The sequence below is a fragment of the Lynx rufus genome, unplaced genomic scaffold (assembly GCF_022079265.1).
Source record: "Lynx rufus isolate CCGP_SWC_20201006 ecotype Redwood Valley unplaced genomic scaffold, mLynRuf1.p SCAF_48, whole genome shotgun sequence".
NCBI lineage: Eukaryota > Metazoa > Chordata > Mammalia > Carnivora > Felidae > Lynx > Lynx rufus.
In genome coordinates this window covers 105224-124785 of record NW_025814865.1, presented here as the reverse complement: position 1 = coordinate 124785, position 19562 = coordinate 105224, and the positions used below count along the sequence as shown (strand labels likewise).

The 19562-nt window shown below is 37.1% G+C and overlaps 1 protein-coding gene across 1 annotated transcript in view; it reads right to left on the bottom strand.

Annotated features, from left to right (window-relative positions):
- The window catches only part of LOC124525807 (cullin-4B-like), a 120230-nt gene that overhangs the window by 30022 nt on the left and 70646 nt on the right, over positions 1-19562 (bottom strand). Inside the window, exons 17-18 of the mRNA XM_047098389.1 lie at positions 4501-4606; positions 4256-4428 (exon numbers count right to left, since the gene is read on the bottom strand). Of these exons, the coding sequence (XP_046954345.1) occupies positions 4256-4428; positions 4501-4606 (279 nt within the window). The remainder of the gene's footprint in view (positions 1-4255; positions 4429-4500; positions 4607-19562) is intronic.

Here is a 19562-nt window from a genome sequence, read left to right as displayed (position 1 = left end):
TTCTCTGAGAAGATAAACAAAATGGATCAGTATCTAACCAGGCCCATAAAAAAAAGCACTCAAATTAACAAAACCACAAACAACAAAGGAGAAATAATGACCAACACCACAGAAACCACTGGAAGACCATATTATGAAAAATCATATGCCAACAAATTAGACCCTGTAGAAATAACTGATAAATTACGAGAAACGTAAAATGCCAAAACTGAAATAGGATGAAATAGAAAATTTCATCAAACTGATTACTCTCAATGAAATTACTCAATAATCTAAAAACTCTCAACAAACAAAATTCCAGAACAAGACGGTTTCATAAGTGAATTCTATCAAAACAGAAGGATAATACCACTTCTTCTCAAACTATTCCATAAAATAGAAATGGAAGGAAACTTTCCCAATTCACTCTATTAAGGCCAGCATTACCCTGAATCCAAAACCAAAGAAAGACAACACAAAGAGAACTACAGGCCAATATCCCTGGTGGACATGGACGCAGCAGTTCTCACCCAACTAACAGCAAACAACATTCAATAATACATAAAAAAATCATTCACTATGATCAAGTTAAATATATTCCCAGGATGAAGGATAGTTTGATATTCCCATATCAATCAAGGGAATATGTTACACTAACAAGAGAAAATATAAAACTATACGATCATTTCAACAGATGAAGAAAAAGCATTCTCAAAGAACAACATTCATTCATGATAGAAACCCTCAACAACATAGCTTTAGAGAGAACATATAAAGGTCACCTACGAAACCTGTAACAAACTTCATACTCAATGGGGAAAAACTGAGAGTTGAGGAACAAGACAGGGATAACCCACTCTTACCACTTTGATTCAAATTAGTACTTAGAAGTCCTAGCCACATCAATCAGACAACAACAACAACAACAACAACAACAACAACAACAACAACAACAACAATAAAAGGCATACAAACTGGTAAAGAAGGAAAACTTTCACTATTTGCATATGACATGAGGTACTGTATACAGAAAACCCTAAAATCTCCATGAAAAGAAAAACTACTAAAACTGATCAATGAATTCAGTAAAGTTTCAGGATACAAAATCAACCTACAGAAAAGGCTGCATTTAAATACATTAAAAACGAAGTCACAGAACGAGAAATTTAAGAAAATACTCCCACTTACAATTGCAGGAAAAATAATTAAGTCCCTAGGAATGAACCTGACCAAAGAGGTGAAGGACCTGTACTCTGAAAACACAAAACACTTACGAAAGAAACTGCAGATGACACAAAGAAATGGAAAAACATCCCATACTCAGAGATTGCAAGAAGAAATATTGTTAAAATTCTAAACAACCAAAGCAGTCTATACATTTAATGCAACCCTTATCAAAATACCAAGAGCATTTTTCATAGGACTGAAGCCAATGATCCTAAAATCTATGTGGAGCACAAAAGACCCCAAATATGTGAAGCCACCTTGAAAAAGAAGAACGAAGTTGGAGGTATCACAATTCCAGATTTTAAGTTATATTATAAAGGTGTAATAATCAATACAGCAAGGAAATTACATAAAAGTAGACATACGAATCAGCAAAAAGAACAGAAAACCCAGAAATAAAACCATAAATACATTAATATTCAACAAAGGAAGCAAGAATATGTAAAGTCTCTTCAATACATACTGATGGAAAAACTGGTCAGGGACATGAAAAAGAATTAAAATGAACCACTTTCTTACCCAATACACAACAATACATCCACAATGAATTAAAGACCTCAAAATGAGACTTGAAACCATAAAAACCATAGACAGAGCATGGGATTTCCAGATATGTCTCCTAGGTCAAGGGAAAACAAGCAAACAAACAAACTATAGGGACTACATCAAAATAAAAACCTTCTGCATACCAAAGAAAACAATTAACAAATTAAAAGACAATGTACTGAATGGCACAATAAGATCTCTGCAGATGACATAACTGATAACGGGTTAGTATTCACAACATGTAAAGAACTGATACAACTCAGCATCCAGAAAATAATCCAATTTAAACATAGGCAGAAACCTTGGACAGATATTTCTCCTAAGAGGACATCCATATGGCCAACTGACACAGGAAAAGATGCTCAGAATCATGGATCATCAAGGGAAATACAAATCGAAACTACAATGATACATCACCTCAAATAGTCAATGGCTAAAAAAAAAAAAACAAAAACAAAACAAAACACAAAAAACAAAACAAAAACAAAAAACCCAGAAGAAAAAGCAAGTGCTGATAAGGATGCAGAGAAAGGGGAATTCTCTTACACTGGTGTAGCTATTTTGGAACACAGTAAGGAGATACCTCAGAAAGTCAAAAGTAGAACTACCCTATAATGCACCAATTTGGTACTTACCCCAAAATGCCAAAACACTAGCTCAAAGGGATACATGCACCCCTATTGTTTGAAGCATTATTTGCAAAAGCCAAATTAAGGAAGTCACCCAAGTGTCCAGGGAAGGATAAAGAAGATGTGACACACGCACACAACCAGAAATAGTAAAAAAGAATAAAATCTTGCCATTTGCAACATGGATGGAGCTAGACAAATCCTGTATGATTTCACTCATTTGTGAAATTTGAGAAATAAAACAAACAAGTTAAGGAAAAAAAGCAAGAAACAGACTCTTAACTCTAGAGAACACACTGATGGTTTCCAGAGGACGGGTGGGTGTCTGTGGGAATCGGATATATAGGTGTTGGGAATTAAGGAGGGCACTTGGAAGAGCACTGGGTGTTGTGTGGAAGGGCTGAGCTACTATACCGTCTACGTGAAACTAATATCCTAATGTATGTCAGCTATAATGGGATTAAAAGTTAAAATTTAATAAAAAATGGTTCAATAGATATTCACATGCAAAAGAATGAAAGTGGACATTTAACTCACACAAAAATTAAATTTAATTAAAACCAGAAAACAAAACAAAACAAAACAAAACAAAGAAGACAAATACACAAACAAAAGCTCCTCAAAGAAAACAGGGAAAAAGCTTCAAGACACTGGATTTGACAAAAAGCACAGGTAAAAGCAAAACAGACAAATGTTACTACATTAAACTTTTTTGTGCATCACCGCATAAAGTCAAGAGTTGAAAAGCATTCTACAGAATGAGAAAATATTTGTAAATCATATACATATAAGTCATTAATATCTCAGAGGTTATAAATAATTCCTATAATTAAACAACAAAAATATTAAATAACTCAAATTTAAAAAAAAAAGGCAAAGTGCTCGAATACACATTTTTTTCAATGATGATATACGAATGGCCATAATGCACATAAATAGTTGTTCAAACTTATAAATTCTCGTAGAATGCAAATCAAAATGATACTATCACTTTTTTGTCCTAGAATATCTACTATAAAAATATAAATACTAATACTAAGACGACGACGACTACTACCACTACTAACAATAATAATAATATCAATAGAGAAAATAAGTTTTGCCAAATATGTGGAGAAACTGGAATTCTTCTGCACTGCTGGTGGACTGTAAAACTTAGAAAATTCTATGGAATATAGTATATTGGTTCCTCAAAAGAAAATTAAAATAAAATGGCTCTACGATCCAGCACACCCACTTCTGGCCAAATGTCCAAACAATTAACAGCGCGGAGTCTCAGAGATACCTCTGTACAGGCATGTACACTCATGTTCACAGCATCATTATTCACAACAGCCAAGAGGTGGAAGCAACCCAATGATCATCAGTGAATGAATGGATAAACAAAATGTGACATATTCATATAATGGAATATTCAGCTGTAAATGAAAAAAAATCCTTTTACTTGCTCCTTAGCTATGTTTTTAATGAAATTTGAGGACATGATACTAAGTGAATTACGCCAGTCACAAAAAGACACATACTTGAAATACTTATGGCTCTTCTTATATAAAGTACCAAAATTAGTCATATTCAAATAAAATTTAAAAAAATGTTATTTACCAAGGCTGGGGTAAAAAGAAAAGAGTGTCTTGTTAAAACAGATTTTCTATTTTTTTGAAATGAAAAAGTTCTGCATATCTGTTGCACCACAGTGTAGATATATCTAACACTACTAAACCATACACTTCAAAATGCTCATGATGGTAAAATTTTATGTTTTTTACCAAAACACAAAAAACATATTATTCTAATTACTACTGAACCAAAAAAAAAAAAGACTTCTTAAAAGGCATCAGAAAATTAAAGTGACATTAAAGTGAGAAACAAAGTACCGTTTCTTTCATCTGGATTTCATTGATCTTTATCTTGAAGAGTTTGTGTTTGAATTCCTCATTACAAAAAAATACATCACCATCTTCCACATCTCTGCCCTTGGGACTTTTGATAAGAACTCTAGCTCTGCCACAAGCTAATGACTGTAGAGTTCTTCTAAGTTCTCTATCCTCTGAATGAGAAAAAAAAAATGTTTAGCATTTTTATTACAGCACAGATTTAAACAATTACAATCATTACTTACCTACTCCAGTAGCCACCTTAATTTCTTCTAAGCTGAACCGATTTCCTTCATTAAACATCAACAGCACCAATGTTTGGAAAAGGGTTACCTGAAGTTCTTTTTTGCCCTGTTAAAAGCAACATTCTATTAATTTCGTATAGAAAAATACCAATTTAATGATGATGTAGGTATGACTGTAGCTACTTAAAATCCTCTCTATTTATTATATTAAAATATTAATAGTAATTGCAACTTGAGTCCTGTTGAGGTCAAAATAGAGCTAAAAGTGGCAGACATTAACAGAAAAAAACAGCATTGGCTGTTTCCACAATAAATAAACACACTTTCCACTTTAGAACTAACAATACATTAGATATTTAAAAACCAGAAAAAATATTTGTGTTATCACCACTCATAATCAAGGTACTAAAGGTGGGTAAACCATTTCCCAACTGCTTCTTTCAGTCACTATTCAAACACTGATGGTAACAAGAAAGATTACAAAATTGTTCTCCTATTTGAGACCATTCAAAATATTAACCTTAAATTAATTAAATATTAAAGGTGAAATCTGAAGTTTCAAGCATAAGGGGGAAAAAACTCCATGACACTGGTCTTGACAACAACTTTTTGGATATGATACCAAAATGTATGATTTGGCGTTTACGAACCCAAAGGATGAACACAGAGGAAGGGAAGGAAAAATAAGATCAAAACAGACAGGGAGACACCGTAAGAGACTCTTAAATACAGAGAACAAACTGGGGGTTTGTTTGTTGGGGGCAGTAGGGTGGGGGCAGGGGCTAACTAGACGATGGGCAGTAAAGGTGGCGACTGCCAGGGTGAGCTATGGGTGTTATACGTAAGTGATCATTCACTGAATTCTACTCCTGAAACCAATACTACACTATTTTAACTAACTTGAATTAAAATAAATTTCAGAAATAAATAAACAAAAAACAAACAGGTGAGACCAGATCATAATGGAAGTTTTTGTGCAGGAAAGTAAATAAATTTATTCATTATTCATTTCAAGAAAATTAAAGGTAACCTATAGAATGGCAGGAAATACTTGCAAACCCATCTATCTAATAAGGAGTAATACACAAATATATACAGTACTCGTAACTACTCAACAGGAAAAAAAAATCCAAAATAAATCCAAATGAAAACAGGCATAGGGCCTGGATAGTCATTCTTCCAAACAAGATATGTGAATGACCAACTACATGAAAACTGTATGAAACATCATTAGTTAGGGAAACAGAAAATCCAAAAGGGAAGTTCCTCATAAAATTAAAAATGGAACTAATATACAATTCAGCAATTCCGCTTCTAAGGATATAGTTGAAAGAAAAAAATAAAATCACTACATCAGAGAAATATGTGCACCTGCTGTTTGCAGGACTGTCTACAGTAGCCATGACATGGAAACAACTTACGTGTCCATGAACAGAAAAATGTATAGAGAAAACGTGATAGATTAGCTTACACAGACAGGTAAGATAGGTATGACCGGCACACAGGTAAGATCAGTATACAGAGATATAAATAGAGCTTAAAAAAATAATAATACAGAAACAAGGGAATGTTATTTATCAATAAAAAAGAGAGAACTATGCCATTTCTGACAACAAAGATGGATCTTGACAGCATAACTGTAGTGAAATAAGATACGGAAAAACAAACACCATCCCATGGAAAGGGAGAACTACAGACCAATTTCCCTGGTAAATACAGATGCAAAAATTCTCAAGATACTAGAAAACCAAATGCAACAACAGATTTAAAAAATTATTCCCCACTAGCAAGTGGATTTATTCCTGGGCTGCAGGATTGGTTTCATACTCCCAAATCAAGCAACGTGATACAACACACTAATAAATGATAGGAACAACATGATCCTTTCAATAGGTGCAGAAAAAGCATCTGACAAAATACAGCACCCTTTGTTGACAAAAAAAAAAAAAAACAAAAAAAAAAAACAAAAAAAAAACCTTAAGAAAGTAAAAATAAAAGGAACACATATCAACATCATAAAAGACTAATATCCTCAATGGGGAAAACGAGACTTTTCCCCCTACAGTCAAGACCATGACAGGAATGTCCATTCTCACTACTGCTGTTCAACACTGGGTTGGAAGTCCTAGCCTCATCAATCAGACGACAGAAAGAAATAAAAAGCATCAAAATCAGCAAGGAAGAACTCAAACCTTCACTCTTTTACTCTACATGGAAAAATCCAAAAGACTCCACCAAAAAACTGTTAGATCTGATACATGAATTCAGCAAAGCTGTAAGATATAAAATCAATGGACAGAAATCAATGGCATTACCACACACCGATTATGAAGCAGCAGAAAGAAAAATAAAGGAATGCCATTTATAATTGCACTAAAAACCATAAAATACCGAGGAATAAAATTAACTGAAGAGGTAAAAGATCTGTATCTTTAAAACTATAGAAACTTTATGAAAGAAATTAAAGAAGACACAAAGAAATGGAAAAGGATTCCATGCTCGTGGATTGGAAGAAAAAATGCTATTAAAACGTCAATTCTATCCAAAGCAATCTACATATTCATAGAAGTCCCCAATGAAGTAGTATCAGCACACTTCACAGAGCTATAACAAACAATTCTAAAATTTGTATGGAACCAGGAAAGACTTCAAACAGCCAAAGTAATGTAAAAAAATAAAGCTAAAGCTGGAGGCATCACAATTCTGGACATCAAGCTTTATTACAAAGTTGTAATTGTCAAGATAGCATGGTCCTGGCACAAAACCAGACACACAGATCAATGGAACAAAACAGAGAGCCCAGATGGAAGAACTGGAAGATGGTGATGCAGGAGGACACTGGGCTTACCTCGACCTGCTGATCGCTTAGACTCCACCCACATCTGCTTAAATAACCCAGAAAACCACCAGAAGTCTAGCAGATTGGACTCTCTAGAGCCAAGGGTAGACAAGAGGCCCACGCAAAAGGGTAGGAAGGGCAGAGAGGCGGTGCGCACTACACGGACTGGTGGGAAGGAGCCGGGGCAGTGGAGGGCAGCCCGCCTGGCAAGACGAATCCACGAGTCTGGATTACAAAAGCAGAGGGGCTGGACTACGTGAGTTCTGACAGCCAGTGGCACTTAACATCTGGAATGTTAAAAGTCAACAGCTCTGCTCTCGGAGAGCAGGGAGGGCGAGAGCACACTGGGAGGGAGAGGTGTTGAGCCCCTGAAGACAGAGCTCAGCTCGGCATGGGAACAAAGGGCGCTGGCAAGCGCCATCTCCCTCTCCCACCCCCCAGCTGAAATCCCAAAGGGAACGCAGTTCCTGTCACCGAACTGGCTTGCACCTCGCAGATGCCCAACACTGTGCTTTGGTGGATCCATCCCTCCGATGGGTCTGCCTGCCTCCCTCCCTCCCAGTGCTGCAAGGCCCCTCCCGCCAGAGACCACTGACAGCAAAGCGAGTTAAGCCTGCCCCTCCTGCCCCATGCACCTTGCGGATCCCCCCCCCCCCCGGCTAATACACCAGATCCCACTGAAGCAGCACCACAAACCTGGCAGTGTGCAAGTAGCCCAGACAGGGGCCACTCCACTCCACAGTGAGTCCTGCCCCTGGGAGAGGGGCAGATAAGGTACACACCAGTCTGACTGTGGCCCCAGCAGTGGGCTGAGGTCAGACGTCCGGTCTGACTGCGGCCCTGCCCACCAACACAAGTTACTCCACACAGCACACAGGGGAAGTGCCCTGCAGCTCTGTGCCACTCCCGGGACTATCCAAAATGACAAAGCGGAAGAACTCTCTTCAAAGGACTCCAGGAAGTAACGACAGCTAACAAATTTATCAAAACCAATTTAAGCTATATAAGTGAACAAGAATTTAGAGTAGTAGTCATAAAATTAACCACTGGGCTTGAAAACAGCATAGACGACAGCAGAGAATCTATTGCTACAGAGATCAAGGGACTAAGAAATAGTCAGGAGGAGCTAAAAAAATGCTATAAATGAGGTGCAAAATAAAATGGAGGCGACCACAGCCCGGATTGAAGAGGCAGAGGGGAGACTAGGTGCATTAGAAGATAAAATTATGGAAAAAAGAGGAAGCTGACAAAAAGACAGAGAAACAAATCCGGGAGTATGAGGGGGAGAATTAGAGAACTAAGTGATGCTATCAAACGTACCAATATCCACATAATAGGAATTCCAGAAGAGGAAGAGAGAGAAAAGAGGCTGAAGACGTACTTGCACAAATCACAGCTGAGAACTTCCCTTATCTGGGGAAAGAAAAAGGCATTGAAATCCAAGAGGCACAGAGAACTCTCTCCAGATGTAGCTTGAATCGATCTTTTGCACAACATACCATAGCGAAACTGGCAAATACAAGGATAAAGAGAAAACTCTGAGTGCAGCTAGGGATAAACACACTCTAACATATAAAGGGAGACCCATAAGACTAGTAGCAGACTTAGCTACTGAAACTTGGAAGGTCAGAAAGGAATGACAGGAAATCTTCAATGTGATGCAGAGAAAAAAATACGCCCTCGAGAATCCGTTATCCAGCAAGTCTGTCATTCAGAATAGAAGGAGAGAGAAAGGCTTTCCCAAACAAACAAAAAGTGAAGGAATTCATCACCACTAAACCAGCCCTACAAGAGAGCCTAAGGGGGATTCTGTAAGTGAAATGTTGCAACGACCACAAAGTACCAGAGACATCACTACAAGCATGAGACTACAGACATCACAATGACTCTAAACGTTATCCTTCTATAGTAACACTGAATGTAAATGGACTAAATGCTCCAAACAAAAGTCATAGGGTATCAGAATGGATAAAAAAAAAAAGACCCATCTATTTGCTGTCTACAAGAGACTCATTTTAGGCCTGAGGACACCTTCAGATTGAAATGAGACTGAAAGATGGAGAACTATCCTAGTACCAGAAGTCAAAAGAAAGGTGGAGTAGCCACACTTATATCAGACAAACTAGACTTTAAATTAAAGGTTGTAACGAGATGAAGAAACGCATTATATAATAATTATAGGGTCTATCCATCAGGAAGAGCTAACAATTTTAAATGTCTATGCACCAAATTCTGGAGCCCCCAAATATCTAAAACAATGAATCACAAACATAAGCAACCTTATTGATAAGAATGCGGTAATGGCAGGGGACTTTAATACTCCACTTACAACAATGGATAGATCATCTAGACACAGGATCAATAAAGAAAGAAGGGTCCTGAATGATACATTGGATCAGATGGACTTGACAGATATAGTTAGAACTCTGCATTCCAAGCCAACAGAATATACGTTCTTCTCGAGTGCACACGGAACATTCTCCAAGATAGAGCACATACTGGGTCACAAAACAGCCCTTCATAAGTATAAAGGAATTGAGACCATACCAAGCACACTTTCAGACCACAAGGCTATGAACCTTGACATCAACCCCAGGAAGAAGTCTGGAAAACCACCAAAAGCATGGAGGTTAAGGAACACCCTACTAAAGAATCAATGGGTCAACCAGGCAATTAGAGAAGGAACCGAAAAATATATGGAAACAAATGAAAATGAAAATACAACAATCCAAGCGCTTTGGGATGCAGCAAAGGCAGTCCTGAGAGGAAAATACACTGCAATCCAGGCCTATGTCAAGAAACAAGAAAATCCCAAATACAAAATCTAACAGCACACCTAAAGGAACTAGAAGCAGAACAGCAAAGTCACCCCAAACCCCGCAGGAGAAGAGAAATAATAAAGAGCAGAGCAGAAATAAATAATATAGAATCTCAAAAAACTGTAGAGCAGATCAAGGCAACCAAGAGTTGGTTTTTGAAAAAAGAAAATTGATAAACCTCTAGCCAGGCTTCTCAAAAAGAAAAGGGAGATGACCCAAATAGATAAAATCATAAATGAAAATGGAATTATGACAACCAATCCCTCAGAAATACAAGCCGTTATCAGGGAATACTATGACAAATTATATGCCAACAAACTGGACAACCTGGAAGAAATGGACAAATTCCTAAGCACCCATACACTTCCAAAACTCAAACAGGAAGAAACACAAACAGACCCATAAACAGTGAAGAAACTGAATCGGTCATCAAAAATCTCCCAACAAGTAAGAGTCCTGGACCAGATGGCTTCCCTGGGGAACTCTACCAGACATTTAAGGCAGAGAAAATACCTTTCCTTCTCAAGCTTTTCCAAAAAACAGAAAGGGAAGGAAAACTTCCAGACTTGTTCTAGGAAGCCAGCATTACTTTGTTTCCTAAACCAGACAGAGACCAAGCAAAAAGAGAGAACACTAGGACAATATCCCTGATGAATATGGACACCAGCAATTCGAATTCAACAGCATTTAAAAGGATTATTCAACAAGATACCAGCAAATCGAATTCAACAGCATTTAAAAGGATTATTCACCATGATCAAGTGGGATTCATTCCTGGGCTGCAGGGCTGGTTCAACATTCTCAAGTCAATCAATGTGATACATCACATTAATAATAGAAAAGGAAAGAAAAAGCAAAACAAAAAAAAAAAAAAGAAAAAGAAAAAGAAAAGGAAAGGACCATATGATCCTGTCATTCGGTGCAGAAAAAGCATTTGACAAAATTCAGCATCCTTTCTTAATACAAACCATCGGAAAAATTGGGATAGAAGGAACATACTTAAACTTCATAAAAGCCACTTATGAAAAGCCCTAAGCTGATATCATTCTCAGTGGGGAAACACTGAGAGCTCTCCCCCTGGGATCAGGAACACAACACAGATGTTCACTCTCACCGCTGTTGTTCAACATAGTGTTGGAAGCTGTAGCATCAGCAATCAGACAACAAAAGGAAATCAAAGGCATCAAAATTGGCAAAGATGAAGTCAAGCTTTCACTTTTTGCAAATGACATTATATTCTACCTGGAAAACCGAGAGACTCCATCAAAAGTCTATTAGAACTGATACATGAATTCAAGAAAGCTGCAGGATACATAATTAATGTGCAGAAATCAGTTGCATTCTAATACACTAGCAATGAAGCAACAGAACGACAAATAAAGAAACTGATCCCATTCACAATTGCACCAAGAAGCATAAAATACCGAGGAATAAACCTAACCAAAGATGTAAAAGATCTGTATGCTGAAAAGTATAGAAAGCTTATGAAGGGAACTGAAGAAGATACAAAGAAACGGAAAAACATTCCATGCTCATGGATTGGAATAATAAATATTGTTAAAATGTCAATACTACCCAAAGCAATCTACACATTCAATGCAATCCCAATCAAAATGGCCCCAGCATTCTTCTCAAAGCTAGAACAAAGGATCCTAAAAATGTATGGAACCACAAATGACCCCAAATAGCCAAAGTAATACCAAATAAGAAGACCAAAGTGGGAGGCATCACAATCCCAGACTTTAGCCTCTACTACAAGGCTATAATCATCAAGACAGTGTGGTAGTGGCACAAAAGCAGACACGTGGACTAATGGAATAGGATATAGATTTCAGAATTGGACTCACAAAAGTATGGCCAACTAATCTTTGACAAAGCAGGAAAGAAGATCCAATGGAAAAAAAGACAGTCTCTTTAACAAATGCTGCTGGGAGAACTGGACAGCAACACGCAGAAGAATGAAACTAGACCTGTTTCTTACTCCACTCACCAAAATAAACTCAAAATGGATAAAGGACCTGAATGTGAGACAGGAAACCATCAAAATCCTGGAGAAGAAAGCAGGAAAAAAAAACCTCTCTGACCTCAGCCGCAGCAATTTCTTACTTGACACACCCCCAAAGGCAAGGGAATTAAAAGCAAAAATGAACTATTGGGACCTCATGAAGATAAAACGCTTCTGCACAGCAAAGGAAACAATCAGTGAAACTAAAAGGCAACCAACGGAATGGGAAAAGATTATTGGCAAATGATCTATCAGACAAAGGGTCAGTATCCAAAATCTATAAAGAACTCCCCGAACTCCACACCCGAAAAACAAATAATACAGCGAAGAAATGGGAAGAAAACATGAATAAGACCCCTCTCTAAAGAAGACATCCAGATAGCCAACAGGCACATGAAAAGATGCTCAACGTTGCTCCTCATCAAGGAAATACAAATCAAAACTACACTGAGATACCACCTCATGCTAGTCAGACTGGCCAAAATGAACAGCTCCGGATACTACAGATGCTGGAGAGGATGTGGGAAAACGGGAACCCTCTTGCACTGTTGGCTACAAACTGGTGGCAGCCACTCTGGAAAACAGTGTGGAGGTTCCTCACAAAATTAAAAATAGATCTACCCCATGACCCAGCAATAGCACTGCTAGGAATTTACCCAAGGGATACAGGAGTGCTGATGCATAGGGGCAACTGTACCCCAATGTTTACAGTAGCACTTTCAACAATAGTCCAATTATAGAAAGAGCCTAAACGTCCATCAACTTATGAATGGATAAAGAAGATGTGGTTTATATACACAATGGAATACTACATGGCAATGAGAAAGAATGACATATGGCCTTTTGTAGCAACATGGATGGAACTGAAGAGTGTCATGGTAAGTGAAATAAGCCATACGGAGAAAGACAGATACGGTATGTTTCCACTCTTATGTGGATCCTGAGAAACTTACAGAAGACCATGGGGGAGGGAAGGAAAAAAAAGTAGAGACAGAGGGAGCCAAACCATCAGAGACTCTTAAAAACTGCAAACAAACTGAGGGTTGATGGAGGGGTGGGAGGGAGGGAAGGGTAGGTGATGGGTATTGAGGAGTACACCTGTTGGGATGAACACCGGGTGTTGTATGGAAACCAATTTGACAATACATTTCATACTTAAAAAAATAGAGAACCCATAAATCAACCTACAAATGTTATGGCCTACTGATCTTTGGTAAAGCAGGAGAGAATATCCGAAGTAAAAAGACAGTGTCTTAAGCAAATGTGACTGGAAAACTGGACAGTGACATGGAGAACAATGAGCCTACACCATGTTTCTCATACCACACACAAAAATGAATTCAAACTGGATGAGACACCTAAATGTAAGACAGGAAACCATCAAAATCCTAGAGGAGAAAATAGGAAACAACCCCTTTTTGTTTGGCTGCAGAAACTTCTTATTGGTCATCGCCAGAGGCAAGGGAAATAAAAGCAAAAATGAACTACTGGGACCTCATCAAGATAAAAGCCTTCTGCGCAGCACAGTAAACAATCAACAAAATTCAAAGGCAACTAATGGCAGGGTGAACACCTGGGTGGCTCCGATGGTTAAGCATCCTCCTCCTGGTTTCAGCACAGGCCATGATCTTGCAATTGGTTTGTGAGATCAAGCCCCAAATTGGGCTCTGTGCTGACAGCATGGGGCCGGCTTGGGACCCTCTCCTCTCTTTCTCTGCCCCTTCTCTGCTCTTTCTCTCTCCACCCTCTCTCTAGATACATAAATAATCAGTTTTGAAAGAGGCAACCAACAGAATGGGGGGACAGCTGCAGATGACATATCAGATAAAGAGACAGTATCCAAAATCTATAAAGAAATTATCAAACTCAACACCCCAAAAACACATAATCCAATAAAGAAATGGACAAAAGACATGAATGGACACTGTTTTAAAGAAAACACCCAGATGGCTAACACACATGAAAAAAACATTCCACAATACTCATCATCAGGGAAATACAAATCAAAACCACACTGAGATACCATCTCCCCTATCGGAATGGCTAAAATGGGCAACTCAGGAAACAACAGATGTAGGTGAGGATGCAGAGAAAGGGGAAGCTTTTTGCACTGACGGTGGGAATACAAACTGGTGTAGCCACTCTGTAAAACAGTATGGAGGTTCCTCAAATAAATAAAAATAGAATTACCCTACAACCCAGCAACTTCACTACTGGGTATTTATCCAAAGGATACAAAAATGCTGATCTCAAGGAGCATGTGAGCCACAATGTTTATAACAGTGCTATCCACAATAGCCAAATTATGGAAGGAGCCCAAATGTCCATCAAGTGATAAACATTAAAACAGACTTGGTATATATGCATACATATGTACACACACACACACACACACACACACACACACACACACACACAATGGAACACTCCTTTGTGATGCAGAAAAAGAATGAAATCTTGCCATTTGCCACAACTGGGATGCAACTGGTGTGTATTATGTTAAGCTAGATAAGTCAGTCAGAGAAAGATAAATATTGTACGATTTCACTTACATGTGAAACAAAACAAGGAAACATAGAGAAGGAAAAAGAAAAATAAGATAAAAACACGGAGGCAAACCATAAGAGACTCTCAGATACAGAGAACCAAACTGAGGGTTGCTGGAGGGGTGTTGTCTGGGGGAATTATCCAAATGGGTGATGGGAAATGAGGAGCACACTTGTTGGGATGAGCACTTACAGTAATATTAATTGATGGATCACTAAATTCTACTCCTGAAATCATTATTACATTATAGGTTAACTTACTTAGATTTAAGGAAAATTTAAAAATTAAAAAAAATAATTTAAAAAATTTTAATTAAAAAAAGAAAAAAATACTCTATGATCTCATAATGTTTTCCATGGTGTGTACCACTATACATTCCCATCATTCTCAGAGCACGGCCCGTGTCCTACTAATTTCCCAATACTGAGCCTTTTTGCCCATATATGCTAACAGCTGAAGTTTTCAGTACACCTAGCTGAGCTGCCTGGTGAGGGTCTTCCCATGCCCAAACAAACCGGTGGAGTCTGTAAGAGGAAACTGCTTACTCAAATGTGTAGATAGTAATTCAAGGAATGAAAAATTATGAATAATACAGTGAACATTACACCATGAAAGGCTACTAAACAAAGCTCCAATAACTGATGTGAAAGAAATGAACTCTAAGACAAAGAATTCAGAATAATCCTGAACTATTAGAGAAGTTCACTGAACTACAAAAACATCCTGCAAGACAACAAAAGAAAATTAAGAAAACAATACATGAAACACGTATGTTCCACAAAAATATAGAAACCATTAAAGAGAGGAAACAAATTCTCCAGTGGAATAACACAATGACTGATTGAATTATTCAGATTAGAGCTTCAACAGCCATCTCATCACACAGAATAAAGAATCAATGATCTAGGATTATAGGAATCCCAGAAAGAGAGGAGAAAGACACTGGGACAGAAAGTATATTTAAGTAATACGAGCTGAAAACTTCCTACACTGTGCAAGAGATCTGTGCATCCAGACCCAAAGCATCCCAAATAGGTTGAGCCTTTTAAGGACTATAGTAAGATTCATGAGAGTTACATTATCAAATTTCAAAAATAAAGAGAGTTTTGAAACCAACAAGAGAAAAATAACTCATAATATCTAAATGAGCCCAAAAAGGAATACGAGAATTCTCACCAAAATTTTGCAAGCCAGGAGAGAGTGGCATGATATACACAAAGTACTGAAATAAACTTTCAACCAAAATGCTATTATTAGCAAAGTTATTCCTTTTAATAAGGAGGACATAAAGATCTTCCTGAACAAAAGCAGAAGTGGTTCATCACCACTGGATCTACGTTATATGAAATTCTAAATGGTGTTCTTCAATCCCAAATAAAACCATGCCAATTGGGGCGCCTGGGTGGCGCAGTCGGTTAAGCGTCCGACTTCAGCCAGGTCACGATCTCGCGGTCCGTGAGTTCGAGCCCCGCGTCAGGCTCTGGGCTGATGGCTCAGAGCCTGGAGCCTGTTTCCGAGTCTGTGTCTCCCTCTCTCTCTGCCCCTCCCCCGTTCATGCTCTGTCTCTCTCTGTCCCAAAAATAAATAAACGTTGAAAAAAAAAAAAATTAAAAAAAAAAAAAAAAAAAAACATGCCAATTAATATCACAAAAACGTAAGAATTTACGATATGTCCTGGTAATTGAAAATACTTTACCAAAGGAACTCCTCTACTATTGTAATGACAGTGCTTAATTTCACATTCTAAAACAAAGTTCACAAACATGAATATTAAAAATAATAAAGATGTATTAATTTGTTATTGAATACACATGTAAATTGTACCTATTAATAACCCAAATGTGAGGGGAGAGACCTAAAAGTATAAAATTACTGTATGCTATCAATATGTTATCAGTTTAATACACAATGTTAAACACCACATGGTGACCACCAAGGAAAAATATGTAGCAGATAGATAAGGCATTAGGATAAGGAATGAAAGCACCACTAAAAGACTTTATCAAACACAAAGGGCATGCAAGAAGGAAAGTAAAGAATGAAAGATCTGTAAAACATTTGGAAAACAATAAGATGGCAATAATAAGTCCTTATCAATCACTAATTACTTTACACTTACTTAAAAAACTAAGTCTCCAAACTAGCGATAATTATATTCAATATATAAAAACATAATCAATATGATGTATAATCAATAATAACAGAGAGGCGAAAAAATAAGATCCAATGATATGCTGGATACCAAAATACATTTTAGCTTTCAGAGCATATACAGAATGAGAGATAAAAGACATAAAAAGATATTTCAAGCAAATGGTGACCAAAAGAAAGCAGGGTAGCTCTATTTACTTTAGACAAAATACACGTTAGGCCAAAAATGGACAGAGAGACAAAATGTTATACAACGATGGGCCAATCAATCAAGAATGTAACAGTTTAAAATATATATGCAGTCAACATTGGAGCATCTAAGTCTATTAAGCAAATAGTGACAGAACTAAAAGGAGAAATCAGTACAACACAGTAATAGTTAAGAACTTTCTTTTCATACACTGTTTCCAAAACAGAGAGTTCATCCAGACAGAAAATCAATTAGGAGACAGATTTGAAAAACAAAACAAAACAAAACAAAACTACTGAGTTAAGCATACAAAGAATCTTTGCTAGGACAGATCATGCATGCCATAAAAAATAATTCTAAAACTGCAAAAAGACACAAATTATATCAAGTCTCTTTTCTGACCACAATGGTATCAAATTAGAAATCAGTGGCAAAAGGAAAATTCACAAATACATGGGAATTGAATGACACAACCCTGCCTAACTAATGGATTACAAACTAAAAAGGAGAGAGACATTTTTAAATGACTTGAGACAAATGATAGTGGAAACAAATGTAACAAAACTAAAAGGGCTGTACCTAAAACAGAAGTTAGAGGGAACTTAATGGCAATAAATGTCTACATTGAGAAAAAGTAGTATCTCAACTTAACCTAATATTACACTGGAAGTAAGCAGAAAAACCGAAACTAAGACCAAGTTAGCAGGATATAATGGATATCAGAGCAGAAATACATGAAAGAGAATGAAAAAAAAATTAAGTAACATCAGCAAAACAAAAAGTTGGTTCTTTGAAAAAGTAAAACTGACAAACCTCTTATACACTAACAAAGAAAGAGAGAGAACACAAAATTATAGAGAAGACACTGCAACAGATACCACAGAAATACAAAGAATCACAGAGACATCTATGAACAATCATACACCAAGACGTTGGACGACCTGTAAGAATTAACTGAATTTCTAGAAATATACAGCTTACCATCAAAGAAACATAAAGCAACAAAAACTTGAACAGACCGAACTAGTGGTAAGGACAGTGAATAGGTAACCAAAAACCTATCTACAAAGAAAATCCAAAACTGAACGACTTCACAAGAGGAAAACTACCCAAAGAATTAGTGCCAATTATTCTCAAACTTCTCAAACTCAAACTCTCATCTTCTCAAAAGAACTGAAGATGAGGAAACATTACCAAACTCATTTCACTAGGCCAACGTTATTACCTTTATAATAACAAGAAAGTTACAGGCCAATAGCCCTTGAATATATGTGCAAAATTTCTCGGCTAAATACCAGGTAACTGAATTTTTAACAGCTTCTTAAAAAGATTTACCATGATAAAATGGGATTCATCCCTGGATTGCAAAGAGGAGTCAACATATGGAAATCGATCAGTGTCACACATCACATTAACAGAATCAAAGATGCAAATCACATGATCATCTCTAACAGTTGGGAAAAAAAAAGGAAAAGCACTTGAAAATAGTTAACATCCATTCCTGACAGAAGTTTTAACAAAGTGGGCTGAGGGGGAACATACCTCAACATAATAAAAGCCACAAAGGAGAAGCCCATAGTCAACATTTAACTCTACAGTTAGATGTCAGACTATAAACTTTAACAGGTTTCAACGGCCAGCTTATTTATTATATCTTGATTTCCTCCATTTTTCCCCACCAATTTTCTTTTCTTCCTGCTTCAAATTCAGATATTTCCATTCCTCCAACTTTAAGCCCTCTGTGTTAAACAATTTTTATGTTTTATAATTTTTGAGAGAGAGCAAGTGCATGCGCAAGAGGGGGAGGGGCACAGCCAGAGACAGAGAATCGGGAGCAGGCTCCAGGCTCTGAGCTGTCACCACAGAGCCCAACGTGGGGTTTGAACTCACAAACTGTGAGCTCATGACCTGAGCCAAAGTCAGGCGTTTAACCAACTGAGCCACCCAGAAGCCCCAAAGGCCTTTACTTTTTGTTACCTCGGTCTTCTCCATTCCCTTTTATCCCCCATTCTCCAGTTATATCTTTCTCTCTAATGTTTTTCCATGGTCTTCAGACTTTGGTCCAAAGCAGGAATAGAGCCAGCTTTTGTGGCATGTGAATCTTACACAATTTAGAAACCACTCTCAAAGAAAATGATGAGATTTCAAAGTTATACAGCTACGTAAATATATATTGAAACAGGTAAATTATATTTATGGCTGAAAAAATAACATATGGTGATTATGTATCAGGATCATGATTGTAACTGATTATAACTATAATTTGCATTTACTGCTAAATACTGATTAAACTTTTTTGTGTGTTTATTTTATGTGCTTTCATTGTTTTTCTTTTCCATATATCAATACATCATCAAGCTTTCAAGAAAGGTACTATTTGCTTTCAAATGTATTCAAACAAACCAGAATGTAGAAACAATTTTTAATACCTATCTTCATATTATTATATATTAATAACATCATGTATTATTCATGTTACACTGAATGCAGATTTCCACAGATATGGATACA